At 44.0% G+C, this 18,250-nt stretch overlaps 1 protein-coding gene across 1 annotated transcript in view; it reads left to right on the forward strand.

The window, feature by feature from the left end:
* Nucleotides 1-18,250, forward strand: part of ddx56 (DEAD (Asp-Glu-Ala-Asp) box helicase 56) — a 29,229-nt gene that overhangs the window by 10,640 nt on the left and 339 nt on the right. Inside the window, exons 2-13 of the mRNA XM_056431829.1 lie at nt 4,911-5,072; nt 5,155-5,309; nt 5,684-5,854; nt 6,315-6,405; nt 6,495-6,736; nt 7,243-7,383; nt 7,498-7,611; nt 7,686-7,780; nt 15,674-15,747; nt 15,812-15,901; nt 15,976-16,081; nt 17,535-17,635. Of these exons, the coding sequence (XP_056287804.1) occupies nt 4,911-5,072; nt 5,155-5,309; nt 5,684-5,854; nt 6,315-6,405; nt 6,495-6,736; nt 7,243-7,383; nt 7,498-7,611; nt 7,686-7,780; nt 15,674-15,747; nt 15,812-15,901; nt 15,976-16,081; nt 17,535-17,635 (1,542 nt within the window). The remainder of the gene's footprint in view (nt 1-4,910; nt 5,073-5,154; nt 5,310-5,683; nt 5,855-6,314; nt 6,406-6,494; nt 6,737-7,242; nt 7,384-7,497; nt 7,612-7,685; nt 7,781-15,673; nt 15,748-15,811; nt 15,902-15,975; nt 16,082-17,534; nt 17,636-18,250) is intronic.

An 18,250-nucleotide genomic window follows, 5' to 3' on the forward strand; every position in this document is an offset into this window, starting at 1 on the left:
GTACTACATGTTCCTCTGAGTGTAGTACAGTATAAAGTACTACATGTTCCTCTGAGTGTAGTACAGTCTAAAGTACTACATGTTCCTCTGAGTGTAGTACAGTCTAAAGTACTACATGTACCTCTGAGTGTAGTACAGTCTAAAGTACTACATGTTCCTCTGAGTGTAGTACAGTCTAAAGTACTACATGTACCTCTGAGTGTAGTACAGTCTAAAGTACTACATGTTCCTCTGAGTGTAGTACAGTCTAAAGTACTACATGTTCCTCTGAGTGTAGTACAGTCTAAAGTACTACATGTACCTCTGAGTGTACTACAGTCTAAAGTACTACATGTTCCTCTGAGTGTAGTACAGTATAAAGTATGACATGTTCCTCTGAGTGTAGTACAGTATAAAGTACTACATGTTCCTCTGAGTGTAGTACAGTCTAAAGTACTACATGTACCTCTGAGTGTAGTACAGTCTAAAGTACTACATGTTCCTCTGAGTGTAGTACAGTCTAAAGTACTACATGTTCCTCTGAGTGTAGTACAGTCTAAAGTACTACATGTTCCTCTGAGTGTAGTACAGTATAAAGTATGACATGTACCTGACTGACATCTCTCAGTGGATGTCTGCTCACCATCTGAAGATCAACCCTGACAAGACTGAGCTACTATTCCTTCAGGGAAAGGCTCCCCCACCCATGACCTGACTACCACCTTCAACAGCTCTGTGTTGGCCCCTACCCTGACTGCCAGGAACCTCGGGGTGACACTCGACAGTCAACTCTCCCTGACGGCCAACATCACTGCGACAGCGCGTTCCTGTAGGTACATGCTGCACAACATCAGGAGAACACGTCCTCTTCTTACTCAGAAGGCGGCGCAGGTTCTGATCCAGGCTCTAGTCATTTCACGCCTTGACTACTGCAACTCCCTCCTGGCTGGTCTACCTGCTAAGGCCATCCGACCTCTGCAGCTCATCCAGAATGCAGCAGCTCGACTGGTCTTCAGCCTCCCGAAGTTCACCCACACCACTCCGCTCCTCCGCTCTCTCCACTGGTTACCGGTGGCTGCTCGCATCCGCTTCAAAACACTGGTCCTGGCGTACCGTGCTCTAGACGGATCGGGCCCCGTCTACATCCGGGATATGGTCACACCGTACACCCCGGCACGTCTGCTCGGCTCGGCAACAGCCAATCGACTTGTGCCTCCTGCACCTCGAGCTAATCACTGAAATCCAGACTGTTTGCTGTCCTGGCTCCTCAGTGGTGGAACGAGCTCCCCACTGACATCAGGACAGCAGAAAGTCTCTACATCTTCCGTCGGAGACTGAAAACACACCTTTTCCGACTATATCTGGATTAAAACACAGATTAGCACTTCAGTGGCACTTAGATAGCACTTACTTATGGTACTTTTGTAGTTCGACTATGTTGAGGAAATGTTACTTCCTGTATTCTTGTTGTTCTTAGTTTGTACTCTAGGTTGAAATGCACTTATTGTAAGTCGCTTTGGATAAAAGCGTCTGCTAAATGACATGTAATGTAATGTACCTCTGAGTGTACTACAGTATAAAGTACTACATGTTCCTCTGAGGTGTAGTAAAGTATAAAGTACTACATGTACCTCTGAGTGTAGTACAGTCTAAAGTACTACATGTACCTCTGAGTGTACTACAGTCTAAAGTACTACATGTACCTCTGAGTGTAGTACAGTCTAAAGTACTGCATGTACTACAGTCTAAAGTACTACATGTACCTCTGAGTGTACTACAGTCTAAAGTACTACATGTTCCTCTGAGTGTAGTACAGTCTAAAGTACTACATGTACCTCTGAGTGTACTACAGTCTAAAGTACTACATGTACCTCTGAGTGTAGTACAGTCTAAAGTACTGCATGTACTACAGTCTAAAGTACTACATGTACCTCTGAGTGTACTACAGTCTAAAGTACTACATGTACCTCTGAGTGTAGTACAGTCTAAAGTACTACATGTTCCTCTGAGTGTAGTACAGTCTAAAGTACTACATGTTCCTCTGAGTGTAGTACAGTCTAAAGTACTACATGTTCCTCTGAGTGTAGTAAAGTATAAAGTACTACATGTACCTCTGAGTGTAGTACAGTCTAAAGTACTACATGTACCTCTGAGTGTACTACAGTCTAAAGTACTACATGTACCTCTGAGTGTAGTACAGTCTAAAGTACTGCATGTACTACAGTCTAAAGTACTACATGTACCTCTGAGTGTACTACAGTCTAAAGTACTACATGTTCCTCTGAGTGTAGTACAGTCTAAAGTACTACATGTACCTCTGAGTGTAGTACAGTCTAAAGTACTACATGTTCCTCTGAGTGTAGTACAGTCTAAAGTACTACATGTTCCTCTGAGTGTAGTACAGTCTAAAGTACTACATGTTCCTCTGAGTGTAGTCAGGGCTCCAGACTGCGACCAAATGGTCGCATTTTGCGCCTAAAATTAGACAGTGCGAGTAAATTTTTCATCAACTCGCGCATGCGCGACCAGTAAATTAGCAGATTTCTTTTTTTTGTTATGAAATATTTTTGTTGCTGACAAACTTGTTCTACACTTCAGCCCACTATAGTTAGCGGTAATGCCTGAATGACTGGTTTGCTAACCGACATTAACTCCAGAAGAAGAAGAAAGGAGACGAAAACCGAAGCAGAAGGCTGGCCTGTGTGTGAGAGGGGGGGGGGGCTAATGTGTGAAAAGAGGCGCACCGCAACGGAGACCCAACGAGGGCGAGGGCCGCAGAGTGAGAGGTCCACGAGGGGATCCTCACCACCGAGCGGCGTCCCCGTCCCCCGAGTTGAATCTTTGGGTCAACTCAGCCGACTCTCACATGTCTGCCCCTAGAGACTGATGCTCACGGTAAACACATTCGATCGGGAGCGCGGGAGGATTTTGATAAAGTTAGCGGAAGGATCTAAGTGACAACATCCGGTTTTGCAAAGTTAGCGGAAAGAACCACGTGAAACAACATCCGTTTATCAAAATAAGATGTCGACAAATCATACACTAACATATAAAAGTAAACAATGAACTGATGTATCTTTATAGATCATTTCTGAGATTTAGCTTAAATTATGCTAACATTAAAACATTTTTACTGGACCAAGGAAGAGTTTATGAAAATAAGTCAGACTTTTGTATGTTAAAAAAAGTCCTGTAAATAGATTTCCCCAAGAGTTCCAGGAAATGGATAATGCAGATGTGTTCCATACATATCTGAAATCCCCTACAATAGCAATCAAACAATTTTAATGTATCAATTAGGACATTTTTCAAAGTAAAAGTCCTAAATGTTTAAAGAAATCTGTAATTTCTTTAATGTTTGAGTTGCTTTATATATGTATTTCCTCATAGTCCTAGGCAATAATGCTACACAATAAATAGAATCCTTCAATCGACTCGGTGATCGGTATTATCGGTGATCGGCAGATACTGATTTCGGTGATCGGCACCAAAAACCTGATCGGTGCATCTCTAATCATAACATCATCAAACCCTAGATGGTATTGAAAAGAGAACGTGCTGCATAGTAATATTTATTTTTGATTCCGTTTCCTAAAAGAAACTGCTTTCTATGAATGCATTCAATCAATGGGTGGGGGGGGGGGGGGGTAGACGAAAATTACAGAGTGGCGGGTGGAGATTTCACCCTGTTATAATGGTAGGGGAAACACTGGAGTTGATAAGCGTGTCTTCTTGTCTGATCAATACACAACTGTGAGGTGCGTGAATGGACAGAGCGGCCAGCTGCTGATCACTCACTCAATAGCTCGACCTGCACGAATAGACGGTGCGCGCACAGCGCGCAAACATTTTTTTTGGGGAGCACCGAAGACCCATTTTGACCCAGGAAAAACCCTGTGTGCACCCCTAAATTTTCTGCTTGCGCCACTAAAATTTTAAGTTAGGGGCCACTGTGCTCCTAGTAAAAAAAGTTAGTCTGGAGCCCTGGTAGTACAGTGTAAAGTACTACATGTTCCTCTGAGTGTAGTACAGTCTAAAGTACTACATGTTCCTCTGAGTGTAGTACAGTCTAAAGTACTACATGTTCCTCTGAGTGTAGTACAGTCTAAAGTACTACATGTACCTCTGAGTGTAGTACAGTCTAAAGTACTACATGTACCTCTGAGTGTAGTACAGTCTAAAGTACTACATGTACCTCTGAGTGTAGTACAGTCTAAAGTACTACATGTTCCTCTGAGTGTAGTACAGTCTAAAGTACTACATGTTCCTCTGAGTGTAGTACAGTCTAAAGTACTACATGTTCCTCTGAGTGTAGTACAGTATAAAGTACTACATGTTCCTCTGAGTGTACTACAGTCTAAAGTACTACATGTTCCTCTGAGTGTAGTACAGTCTAAAGTACTGCATGTTCCTCTGAGTGTAGTACAGTCTAAAGTACTACATGTTCCTCTGAGTGTAGTACAGTCTAAATTACTACATGTACCTCTGAGTGTAGTACAGTCTAAAGTACTACATGTACCTCTGAGTGTAGTACAGTCTAAAGTACTACATGTACCTCTGAGTGTAGTACAGTCTAAAGTACTACATGTACCTCTGAGTGTAGTACAGTCTAAAGTACTACATGTACCTCTGAGTGTAGTACAGTCTAAAGTACTACATGTACCTGATGTAGTTCAGTAGAAGCATAAAGTACCATAACATGGAAGTCCTAGAACACGTATGAACAAGTTTTCTTAAATACAGTATTTAACTAAATACTACTTATTAATTGTACTTTATTAGGATAAGTGTGACTAACGTAATATTTACTCCATAGTATTTATGAGGAAGTAAGATTTACTGTGCTTCTTTAAAATAATAATACGTAGACATCGTAGTAGAGTACCTCCATGTGTATCTCGTGTGTATTTTGATACCTCGTCGTGGTCCAGGCGGTGGCGGACCTGGGCTGGTCCCATCCCACCCTGATCCAGGAGAAGGCCGTCCCTCTGGCCCTGGAGGGGAAGGACCTGCTGGCCCGGGCTCGGACCGGGTCGGGGAAGACGGCCGCCTACGCCATCCCCATCATCCAGCGGATCCTGGCCTCCAAGCAGGTGAGCGCGGCTCAAGAAGCCACCTGTAGACCAGCGGGGGTCTGCGTCCTCCCCCCGCTCACTCTTTGTTTGTTGTCCTCAGAGCGTCCGTGAGCAGGATGTCAGAGCTCTGGTTCTGGTTCCGACCAAAGAACTGGGCCAGCAGGTCCAGATGATGATACGACAGTTAACGGCGTTTTGCTCCAGAGACGTCCGGGTGGCCGACGTCACCGGGAAGGCAGACCTGTCTGCACAGAGGTCAGTCAACTATATATATATATATTTGTATTTATTTAAATATATATTTATTTTTATATATTTATATATACACATATATATTTATATATATGTGTATATATATATAAACGTATATATATTTATTTATATGTATATATATTATAATTATATATATATATTTGTATTATATATATACTTGTATTATATATATACATTATAAATATGTATTTATTCATATGTATATATATCTTTATACATTGATATATATATATATAAATATATGTATTTACATATATTTATATTATAAATATATTACACAAATATATATATATATCAATGTGTTAAGATATATATATTTTGATGTATAAATATATATTGATGTTGTGTTTTAACAGGCCCGTCCTGATGGAGAAGCCCGACGTGGTCGTTGGGACGCCGTCCCGCATCCTCGCCCACCTCGCCGCTCAGAACCTGGTGCTGCACTCGTCTCTGGAGATGCTGGTGGTGGACGAGGCCGACCTGCTCTTCTCCTTCGGCTTCGAGGACGACCTGAAGAGCCTGTTGTGGTGAGTAGACGACGACGTTCAGGCCCCCCTGCTGGTCAGGGGAGAGAATGCAGCTTTAACACATGAAGCATAGACTTCTATACAACCAGAGGAGTCGCCCCCTGGTGGTCAGGAGAGAGAATGCAGCTTTAACACATGAAGCATAGACTTCTATACAACCAGAGGAGTCGCCCCCTGGTGGTCAGGAGAGAGAATGCAGCTTTAACACATGAAGCATAGACTTCTATACAACCAGAGGAGTCGCCTGGTGGTCAGGAGAGAGAATGCAGCTTTAACACATGAAGCATAGACTTCTATACAACCAGAGGAGTCGCCCCCTGGTGGTCAGGAGAGAGAATGCAGCTTTAACACATGAAGCATAGACTTCTATGCAACCAGAGGAGTCGCCCCCTGGTGGTCAGGAGAGAGAATGCAGCATCAACACAAGTCAAATGAAGCTTTCTCTGTTTTTGTTTCTCAGTCATTTGCCGAAGATCTACCAGTCGTTCCTGATGTCGGCCACGCTCACCGAGGACGTTCAGGCCCTGAAGGAGCTGCTGCTGCACAACCCCGTACTGTCTCTTTAAGAACCAACCTGTAGATGGTGAACCCTGTGGTGGTCTCCGGTTCCGTCCTCACACCTGTGTCCTCATCCTCTCAGGTGATCCTGAAGCTCCAGGGCTCTCAGCTGCCGGACAGCAGCCAGCTGCAGCAGTACAGCATCAAGTGCAGCGAGGAGGACAAGTTCCTGCTGATCTACACGCTGCTGAAGCTGCGTCTGGTCCAGGGGAAGACGCTGGTCTTTGTGGGCGCGGTGGACCGGAGCTACCGGCTCAAACTGTTCCTGGAGCAGTTCGGGATCCCCTCCTGCGTCCTGAACTCTGAGCTGCCCGTCCAGTCCAGGTGAGAGAACCAACACTACCACTTTAGTCCACAGGGGGCGCCAGAACCAACACTACCACTTTAGTCCACAGGGGGCACCAGAACCAACACTACCACTTTAGTCCACAGGGGGCAGCAGAACCAACACTACCACTTTAGTCCACAGGGGGCACCAGAACCAACACTACCACTTTAGTCCACAGGGGGCACCAGAACCAACATACCACTTTAGTCCACAGGGGGCGACAGAACCAACACTACCACTTTAGTCCAAAGGGGGCACCAGAACCAGCACTACCACTTTAGTCCACAGGGGGCGCCAGAACCAGCACTACCACTTTAGTCCCACAGGGGGGCAGCAGAACCAACATGACCACTTTAGTCCACAGGGGGCAGCAGAACCAACACTACCACTTTAGTCCACCGGGGGCGCCATAACCAACACTACCACTTTAGTCCACCGGGGGCTCCTCGCAGTGACTCGTGTGTACCTGATGTTCAGGTGTTAATAAGTCTTCCCCTCTCAGGTGTCACATCATCACTCAGTTCAATCAGGGATTCTATGATTACATCATCGCCACCGACGAGGAGAGTCTGGCCGACCCGGCTGCTGCGCTGCAGGCCGGCAAAGGGAAGAAGAAGAAGAGCACGGAGAGAGGAGGAGGAAAGTGAGTTGTCTTGCTGGACTTCACTGTGTTTAAAGGGACAGTACGTGTTGAGATGTGTGGTTGTGTGAGGTACTACACTAGAGGACACGGTGAAGTGCCGATTCTGTTTTTCAGGACGAAGGACAAAGAGTTCGGCGTCTCCAGAGGAGTCGACTTCCAGAACGTCGCCAACGTCGTCAACTTTGACTTCCCGCTGACCGCAGAGTCGTATATACACCGAGTGGGGAGGTTTGTGTGTCAATTACCCAAAAAAATATTTAGTGTGTATTTACGTGTGTATATTTATAACATTTGTTTTGTAGGACGGCCAGAGCAGACAACCCCGGCACCGCTCTGTCCTTCATCGCTCACACAGAGCTCAGTTTGCTGGAGGAGGTGGAGGAGGCGCTCACAGGAGGTGAACTACATTTACTACATTTATTTATTTTATTAGGGTCCTCTACTACGACTTCGTCGTAGAGGAACCTATTGTTTTTCTAAGAGTTATTATTATTATTTTCCCTAAGGAATGTTGCCCTTTTCATAATATTTGAACATTAGGGGGCGCTACAATCAATCCCTCAATATGTCTTTTTTTGCATTATTTTGTCACGTTTTGGGGGGTTGTTAAACAGTTAACTCCTCCTAGAGCTTAAACCCGATTCATTCCAAACTAAGTCAGTATAGTCTTGAGACCTTTGTCTTCAAAAATCTTTGAAAGATTTTAAAAATATTAAAGTTTGTGCGTTCTCCGCACCGGCAAAGAAACGCCATTCGCCATTAACATGTAAGATGATGTAACTCGGCCATACATTATCCAATCTGCTCCATATTCCTCGTATGTCATCACATACTGACCGTGAAGACATCCGTATGCTAATTTAAAATTCTAGTCATAGCGCCACCGATTGGCCAAAGCAAATCAGCCTAAAAAGCATGTTGCCCTTTTGAGGCCTTTATCATATTCCAAAAGTTGTCAAATTTGAGATGCATATCAGGCCTGGCGAAACTCCCGATACTTTCAAGGTTTCGCATTTTTGCATATAGACATTTTTCTCTAGCGCTCCCTTGAGGTAGAAAGCGAATAACTTTTTTCAACAATGACCGATTGACTTGAAATTTGAGATACAGGTTCACCTGGACCTGCTCTACAAATAAGTTCATGGTGAAAATCAAATGCGCCTACTTAGATTTTCCGCCATTTTGAACTTTGTAAAAAAATATTTTTTTCACTTTTTTCCAAAACGCTTTGTCCGATTCATCCGATAATTTCTGGGATCCATTATTGGTTCAATGTCATCATAACTACTGAAGATCTTGTTGATATCTCATTGCGTTCAGAGAATATAGACCAATGAACATTTAAAGGGTGTGGCCTGATATTTAAGCACACCTAACTTTCAAATTATTTGGCCAATCCTCACCAAATTACTAGACTATGTTCACATCACATCCCTTAAAGTACCCTAATTTTTTAATAATATTTGAACATTAGGGGGCGCTACAATCAATCCCTCAATATATTACTTTTTTTTGCATTTTTTGCTCACGTTTTGGGGGGTTGTTAAACAGTTAACTCCTCCTAGAGCTTAAACCCGATTCATTCCAAACTAGGCCAGTATAGTCTTGAGACCTTTGTCTTCAAAAATCTTTGAAAGATTAAAAAAAATATTAAAGTTTGTGCGTTCTCCGGACCGGCAAAGAAACGCCATTCGCCATTAACATGTAAGATAATGTAACTCGGCCATACATTATCCAATCTGCTCCATATTCCTCGTAATGACCCTGAAGACATCCATATGCTAATTAAATATTCTAGTCATAGCGCCACCGAGTGGCCAAAGCAAATCAGCCTAAAAAGCATCACATTCACATGTAATGTACATGACAAGGTCTAGACTTTACGTGGATACCCGTGATGCATGTATATGTTCAAATTGTCACAGCGCCCCCTGCTGGCTGCACTGGACTCGCTCGAATCTGCTCCAAACTTCTCATGCTTCGTAGAATTCACGGCCTGAGGATATTATTGTATAATCGTGATGCCAAATATGTGGGTTATTTCATGTCTGAGATGATGGAGAAGAAGTTTCGAGCGACACGGTACTTGATAAGAACACAAAGTTTATTCTACAAGTTACGTGCCGAAGACAGACATCTAGAATGACTGGAAACTTTCAGGGTCCGGATGAGAAAGTTCAATGGTTTATCATGTTGTCACGGGTTATATAGACAGAGGAAAGAGGAGGCGTCATGTTCGAATCTATGGGCTGGCAATGGTTTCGAGCGGGCTTCTAGCCCCCCCTACTATCAGAATCAGAATCAGAAACAGTTTTATTGCCAGGAATGTTTACACAAACGAGGAATTTTTTTTGGTGGAAGGTGCAACATTTGGACATGACAAACAAACAACAATCAACACGACAGAAAGACAACAAATAATGTGAAAGTGTTTGGGTGTGTGCTTCAAGTGGTGTGTTTTAGTTAAAAGTGTATGTTACGCGTGGCGTGTGTTTAAGTTAAAGTGCATGCAAATAAAGTGGCATGTGTGTGGAGGAGGCCTCAAGTTAAAGTGCATGTTAAAGTGACGTGTGGAGGAGGGAAGAAGAAGGAGGAGGAGGAGGAGTGGGAGGAAGAGGAAGAGGAAGGAGCGGGAAGAAGGAGGAGAGAGGAAGGTGGAAGAAGAGGTGGTAGTCCTGGGGGTGACAGTCAGTCCCGGGTTCCATTGATGAGCCCGACTGCCGACGGGAAAAAACTTTTGGTGTGGCGGGTGGTCTTTGTCATGATGGACCGCAGCCTCCTCCCCGAGGGGAGGGACTCGAACAGGGAGTGTCCAGGGTGGGAGGGGTCAGCGACAATCTTTCTGGCTTGCTTCAGTGACCTGGAAGTGAACAGGACCTGGAGGGAAGGCAGATTGCAGCCGATAACCCTCTCGGCCGAGCGGATGATGCTCTGCAGCTGCACTTGTCTTTGGCTGTGGCTGCAGGGTGCCAGACGGTGATGGAGGAGCAGATGATGGACTCAACGATGGCTGTGTAGAATTGTACCATCATTCTCCCTGGCAGGTTGAATTTCCTCAGCTGCCTCAGGAAGAACATCCTCTGCTGGGCCTTCTTGGTGATGGAGCCGATGTTCAGCTCCCACTTGAGGTCCTGGGTGATGATCTCATGCTACCTAATGTAAACCATCTGGTCCAGCTCTAAGCAATGGTATTCAATACCATGGACACCTTGTGGGCCTCTGGGATCTTTAAGAGCTGTAATGCAAAATACACGACAATATCAACAAGCCTTTTTTCACTCAGTCAAAGCACCACCGACTAGCAAAGTAAAATCAGTGTCGCGTGACGAACGGTCAAACGCCCGAACGCCGTGCATGCGTTCTCGGCCGAGGGGGCCGGCGTCCGGCCAGCACCCCCGACGTGCGAAGCAGGAAAGAGGACCGTTCATCGCTGCTTGCAGCTTTAATTAGGGTCTTCTAAAGACTTCGTCGTAGAGGAACCTATTGTTTTTCTAAGAGTTATTATTTTTCTTTCTACGGAAACCTCGACTGGCCGCACACCTCAGACCGCACCCAAGTGAAATTTCACACGCATATCAGAACTCGTGAAAAATTTATGATTTTTTAGTTTTCGTATTTGTTTATAAAAAACTGTCTCTAGCGCTCCCTTGAGGTAGAAAGCTAATACTTTTTTTCAACAATGACCGATTGACTTGAAATTTGGTATACAGGTTCACCTGGACCTGCTCTACAAATAAGTTAATGGTGGCCATCAAATGCGCCTACTTAGATTTTCCGCCATTTTGAATTTTGTAAAACAATATTTTTTTCACTTTTTTCCAAAACGCTTTGTCCGATTCATCCGAAAATTTCTGGGGTCCATTATTGGTTCAATGTCATCATAACTACTGAAAACCTTGTTGATATTGCATTCAGAGAATATAGACCAATGAACATTCAAGGGGTGTGGCCTGATATTTGAAGTCACACAACTTCTACACTATTTGGCCTATCCTCACCAAATTGCTAGTCTATGTGCTTATCGTATCCCTGAAACTACTTTATTTTTCCCAGAATATTTGAACATTAGGGGGCGCTGCAATAAATCCCTCAATATCTGCATTTTTAGCCTTTTTTCATGTTTTGGGCAGTTGTTAAACTGTTAACTCCTCCTAGAGCTTACACCCGATTCATTCCAAACTTGCCCAGTATGATCTTGAGACCTTTGCCGTGAAAGATCTTTGAAAGATTTAAAAAATATTAAACTTTGTGCGGTGGGTCGAACATCAAAAAACACCATTCGCCATAAAAATCCAAGTTGATGTAACTCGCCCATACATTATGTAATCTGCTCCATATTTCTCATATATCATGACATACTGAGCCTTAACACATCCATATGCTAATTTTTAACTATGGTCTTAGCGCCACCTAATGGCAACAGGAAGTTACATGTTTTCTACTTTTATACACTGCTCCTCACAGATTATTCAGATCCCTCTCAAAATATACCAGAATAGATGTAAGAACTTGATAATGCTTCCCTGTGAAGGTCGTAATGACACATTGAAGTGTGGCGAGTCGTAGCATCAGAAAACTTTGATCCTTCGCCGTGAACAAATAAACAATGTAATATGCTCGAAACGTGACTAAACTTGGCACACACATTTAGAGTCAAATATGTAGTTACCTGATATGATTTGAATGCTTCGGATTGACAATATGGCTCGATAGCGCCCCCTAGAATGAATTTTCGTTCAAAAGTCCAAGTTATTTGCCTCCAATGACGAATTGACTCGTAATTCAGCATACATGTCCGGTTGGATGTGCTCTACAAAAAATATTATTATGACCATAAGCTACGGCAACTTAGATTTTCCGCCATTTTGAATTTAGTGTAAACACTTTTTGTTTAACTCCTCCTAAACGCTTGGTCCGAATCATACAAAACTTGTTGTGGTTCATTATTGGTTCAATGCCATCAAAAATCTTTGAAAGATTGTTGATATGTCATTGTTTTCAGAAGATATGGACCAATGAACATCCAAGGGGTGTGGCCTAATATGTAAAGACACCTAACTTCCAAATCACTTTGACTATCTTCACCAAATTGGTAGCCCATGTCCACAAGGACACCCTTAACCTATCTTAATTTTTTCATAATATTTGAACATTAGGGGGCGCTACAATCAATCCCTCAAAATATGCCTTTTTGGCCTTTCTTTCATGTTTTTAGGGGTTGTAAAACAGTTAACTCCTCCTAGAGCTTAAACCCGATTCATTCCAAACTTGGCCAGTATTGTCTTGAGACCTTTGTCTTGAAAAATCTTTGAAAGATTTTTAAAATATTAAACTATGTGCGTTTGCCGGACCGGCAAATAAACGCCATTCGCCATGAAAATTGACGTTGTTGTAACTCGACTATACATTATGTAATCTGCTCCATATTTCTCATACCTCATGACATACTGTCCCTGAAGACATCCATATGCTAATTTTTGATTCTGATCGTAGCGCCAACTAGTGGCACTAGGAAGTTACATGTTTTTTACTTTTGTACACTGCTCCTCGCAGATTATTCAGATCCCTCTCAAAATATACCAGAATAGACCTAAGACCTTGATGATGCTTCCCTGTGGAGCTCGTAGCGACACGTTGAATCACATTCACATGTAATTTACATGACAAGGTCTAGACTTCACATGGATACACATGATGCATGTATATGTTCAAATTGTCACAGCGCCCCCTGCTGGCAACCCTGGACTCGCTCAAATCTGCTCCAAACTTCTCACGCTTCGTAGAATTCAAGGCCTGAGGATATCAACAAGCCTTTTTTCACTCAGTCAAAGCGCCACCGACTAGCAAAGTAAAATCAGTGTCGCGTGACAAACGGTCAAACGCCCGAACGCCGTGCATGCGCTCTCGGCCGAGGGGGCCGGCGTCCGGCCAGCACCCCCGACGTGCGAAGCAGGAAGAGGACCCGTTCATCGCTGCTTGCAGCTTTAATTAGGGCCCGAGCGACAGACGAAGTCTGTCCGAGAGGACCCTATTGAAATTGTTAGGATTCTTATTATTATTATTCTGGATTTTTATTTTTGAACATTGGGGGCATATTGGGGGTATGTATCATATCCCAAAACTCACCAAATTTGGCAAGCTTGTCAGGCTTGGTGAAAATAGACGGATGACACCGACCTCGAAATTCGGCTTTCAAAAATTGCTCTCTAGCGCCACCTGGAAGTTGCACCGGCGACGCCCCTCACCCAGTATGGTCAAATGACTAGCTTTTATTTTTCCCAAGTCCACTTGGACCTGCTCTACAAAAAAGCCTCTCAGGACCCTAAGCGCCGCCTACTTAAATTTTCCGCCATATTTTTTTGTGTGAAAAACACACCAGAGGCGTTTGCTCTGACATACGGGGTCCAATTCATACCAAACCTATTGGAGATAATGATCATGGAAGCTATATCATCTAAGATCTATCATCTGTTTTCAAATGTATTATTGTGGTAAGCATCTATGGCCGAACGAACATTTTAGGGGCGTGTCCTGTTTTGTAATGCTCATAACTTCAACACTATTGGGGAAAAAAAATAACAGACTGTCAGGATATGTGCAGAAGGGAGCCTGAAACATTCACAGCAAATTTCGTGCAATTTGAACCGAAGGGGGCGCTACAATAATTCACCAAAGTTGGCCGTTTTTGGCGTTTAATGCTTGATTTGGCCCTTTTCCACTTTTTCCCCTTAGATTATTTCTCCCACAAAACGCCAACAGAATCGGCTAAAAATCAGTTTTATAGAATCTCAAGACTTGACTAATGAACACTGTGAAAAAAACCGGACTTTTCGTCGGTAGGAAATTTACGTTTTTTTACTGCCAATAATTTTGTACTTTCTGTGATTTCTTTATATTAAAAACTATTGCTTAAACTCAACCAATACTTCCCCAAAAAATCATATGTGATGCCAGTCAAGGCCTGAACACATTCACACGAAGAAACAAGCACATTTTGAGAAGTAAAATAACCAAATTTTTCTGCCCAAAATAATGTGAGCTCCTACGGCTGCCTGCAAACCAGCTGGCTCATAGCTCACCATGTTAAGTGTTGGTCTGGTCACCTGGAGATGCGTGTTCGATTCCAAGACAAGGCAGCTTTTTTTCATCACTTTTTTTTTTTACATTGAATTTACATGATGTGATATATACTTCACGTAGGGACACACGACCCATGAATATGTTCACGTAGTTAAAGCGCGACCTAGTGGCTCAACTGGACTTCCTTCAGTCCGCCCCAAATTTGTTTGACTAGCCCGTTATTTAGAATGGAATAAGAACTCTCTTTTTCTCTCTCTTCTCTCTCGCCTCTCTTTTTCTCTCTTCTCTCTCTCTCTACTGCCCTCCTCGCTGGTCTGATACGGATCCGTATTGCCCTCTTACGTCATTTTCAAAATGAGCTATATTGATAGACAGCCAAGAGCAGTGGTCCTCAAACTAAGGCCCGCCTCCACATTTGGCCCGGCCCTCTGAACAATACCAGAGAGGCATTATGATTTTTTTTCAGTCTGGCCACGCAAATCCTAGACTAGCCCGTTATTTAGAATGGAATAAGAACTCTCTCTCTCTCCTCTCTCTCCCTCTCTCTACTCTAACATAACTAACGTCAGTAAACAGCTGGACGAGGCTTTTAAATCACGGATTTCGTGAGTTTTTGTTTATAGGGACACATGATGCATGAATATGTTCACGTAGTTAAAGCGCCACCTAGTGGCGAAACTGGACTTTGTCGAATCCGCCCCAAACTTGTCGCGCTCGTTACAAGTCGCGGCCCGAGTCGAGTCCGACCGGCGCGCCCGCGTCCTCGGCCCGGCGGGCTGGCGTCCCGCCGGCTCCCCCGACCGGCGCGGGTGAGCGAGGACCCGTTCGACGCTGCTTGCAGCTTTAATTTTATTTATTTCATTTATTTTATTTATGTATTTTATTTTATTTATTTTTCACTTTGGTACCTCAATGGAGTATATAATATATTATTTATTTATATATAAAATATTATTTATATATATTATATATATAATACTATATTTATATATATATATAATATAATTGTCTATCCGTCTTTATTTAGTTTGATTTTGTCACAGTTTAAATGCACAAATTGTCCTTTTATTAAATATATCTTGTATTGTCATGAAGCCTCTAGAAGCACTCCCCTGTCGACCCCTGTGACCTTTGAGCAAGGCACCAGCAGCTCGAGGAGGAAGCCGTCTTGTTTGTTTGTTGTCTTCATGTGAGACGTTGGTTCTTCCAGACAACACCGGCACCGGCCTGAAACCCTACGAGTTCAAGATGGAGGAGATCGAAGGCTTCAGGTACCGCTGCAGGGTGAGTACGACGAGGAAGACGAGGGTGGAGGTGATGATGATGATGTCATACGCTCTGCCTGCAGGACGCCATGCGCTCCGTGACGAAGCAGGCTGTGAAGGAGGCCAGACTGAAGGAGATCAAACTGGAGCTGCTCAACTCAGAGAAGCTCAAGGTGAGGAGGTGGAGGAGGAGGAAGAGCAGAAGGAGGTGCAGGAGGAGGTGCATGTTGTCACCCTGTCTCCTCAGACGTATTTCGATGACAACCCTCGAGACCTTCAGCTGCTCCGTCACGACAAAGACCTCCACCCGGCCGTGGTGAAGCCCCACCTGAGGAACGTCCCCGAGTACCTGAGTGAGTACACCTCCTCCTGGAGGACACCTCCTCATGGAGTACACCTCCTCATGGAGTACACCTCCTCCTGGAGGACACCTCCTCATGGAGTACACCTCATGGAGTACACCTCCTCCTGGAGTACACCTCATGAAGTACACCTCCTCATGAAGTACACCTCCTCATGAAGTACACCTCCTCATGAAGGACACCTCCTCCTGGAGGACACCTCCTCATGAAGTACACCTCCTCATGAAGTACACCTCCTCATGGAGTACACCTCATGGAGGACACCTCCTCCTGGAGTACACCTCCTCATGGAGTACACCTCCTCATGGAGTACACCTCCTCATGGAGGACACCTCCTCCTGGAGTACACCTCCTCCTGGAGGACACCTCCTCATGGAGTACACCTCCTCATGGAGTACACCTCCTCATGGAGGACACCTCCTCATGGAGTACACCTCCTCATGGAGTACACCTCCTCATGGAGTACACCTCCTCATGGAGTACACCTCCTCCTGGAGGACACCTCCTCATGGAGTACACCTCCTCATGGAGTACACCTCCTCCTGGAGTACACCTCCTCCTGGAGGACACCTCCTCATGGAGGACACCTCCTCATGGAGTACACCTCCTCATGGAGTACACCTCCTCCTGGAGTACACCTCCTCCTGGAGTACACCTCCTCCTGGAGGACACCTCCTCATGGAGTACACCTCCTCATGGAGTACACCTCCTCCTGGAGTACACCTCATGAAGTACACCTCCTCATGAAGTACACCTCCTCATGAAGTACACCTCCTCCTGGAGGACACCTCCTCATGAAGTACACCTCCTTATGAAGTACACCTCCTCCTGGAGGACACCTCCTCATGGAGTACACCTCCTCATGGAGTACACCTCCTCATGGAGTACACCTCCTCATGGAGGACACCTCCTCATGGAGTACACCTCCTCATGGAGGACACCTCCTCCTGGAGGACACCTCCTCCTGGAGGACACCTCCTCCTGGAGTACACCTCCTCCTGGAGGACACCTCCTCATGGAGTACACCTCCTCCTGGAGGACACCTCCTCATGGAGTACACCTCCTCATGGAGGACACCTCCTCCTGGAGTACACCTCCTCCTGGAGTACACCTCCTCCTGGAGTACACCTCCTCCTGGAGTACACCTCCTCATGGAGTACACCTCCTCATGGAGTACACCTCCTCATGAAGTACACCTCCTCATGAAGTACACCTCCTCCTGGAGGACACCTCCTCATGAAGTACACCTCCTCCTGGAGGACACCTCCTCATGGAGTACACCTCATGGAGGACACCTCCTCCTGGAGTACACCTCCTCATGGAGTACACCTCCTCATGGAGGACACCTCCTCCTGGAGTACACCTCCTCATGGAGTACACCTCCTCCCCTCACTCGTGTCCTCTAACTCGTCCCCTAACTCTTCTCCTAACTCGTCTCCTTCAGTCCCGGAGACGCTGAAGGGCGTCGTGAACCCGCTGTCCAATCGGAGGAGGAGGAAGAAGCTCAAGACGCAGCCGGAGGGAGTCGTGAAGAGCAGCTTCAAGGTGAGGAAAACTACACTGGAAAGGGTCCTTGAAGGCCCCACGAGAGTTCACAGGTCTTTAAGTAGTTTCTGAATTACGCAGAAAAAACATAAAACATTAAAACAATTTTAATATAATGAAGAGAATTTTATTATAACTCTGCTTAATTTTTTTTCTGAATATCTTTTGGTTGTGCACATAAATTTAATTATATATATATAATCTATATATTATATTTAAATTATACATAGATTTAAAATAAAATAATATATACAATATAGATCTTATAAATATAGATTTCTTAATATATATTATATAGATATATTTTTATATATAGATCTTTTTTTGGCACATTTTTTTTAATGCATATATTTTATATATTACATATTTATATAGATATTATTTTAATCTATATGTATTTTATATATTATATAGATTTATATATGTTTTATTTAAAATATAGATATTTTTAATATATATATACAAATATGTAATGTATAAAATATATGTATTTAAAAAATCTGCGAACCGTTTTCCTTAAATAATTGAGAAAATATTGGAGTATTAATAATTATCCTCTTATGTAACGCGTCTCGTCTGCTTCAGGGAACAAAGTCTGAAGTATTAAAACCTGAA

This window comes from Pseudoliparis swirei, chromosome 15 (genome assembly GCF_029220125.1).
Source record: "Pseudoliparis swirei isolate HS2019 ecotype Mariana Trench chromosome 15, NWPU_hadal_v1, whole genome shotgun sequence".
NCBI lineage: Eukaryota > Metazoa > Chordata > Actinopteri > Perciformes > Liparidae > Pseudoliparis > Pseudoliparis swirei.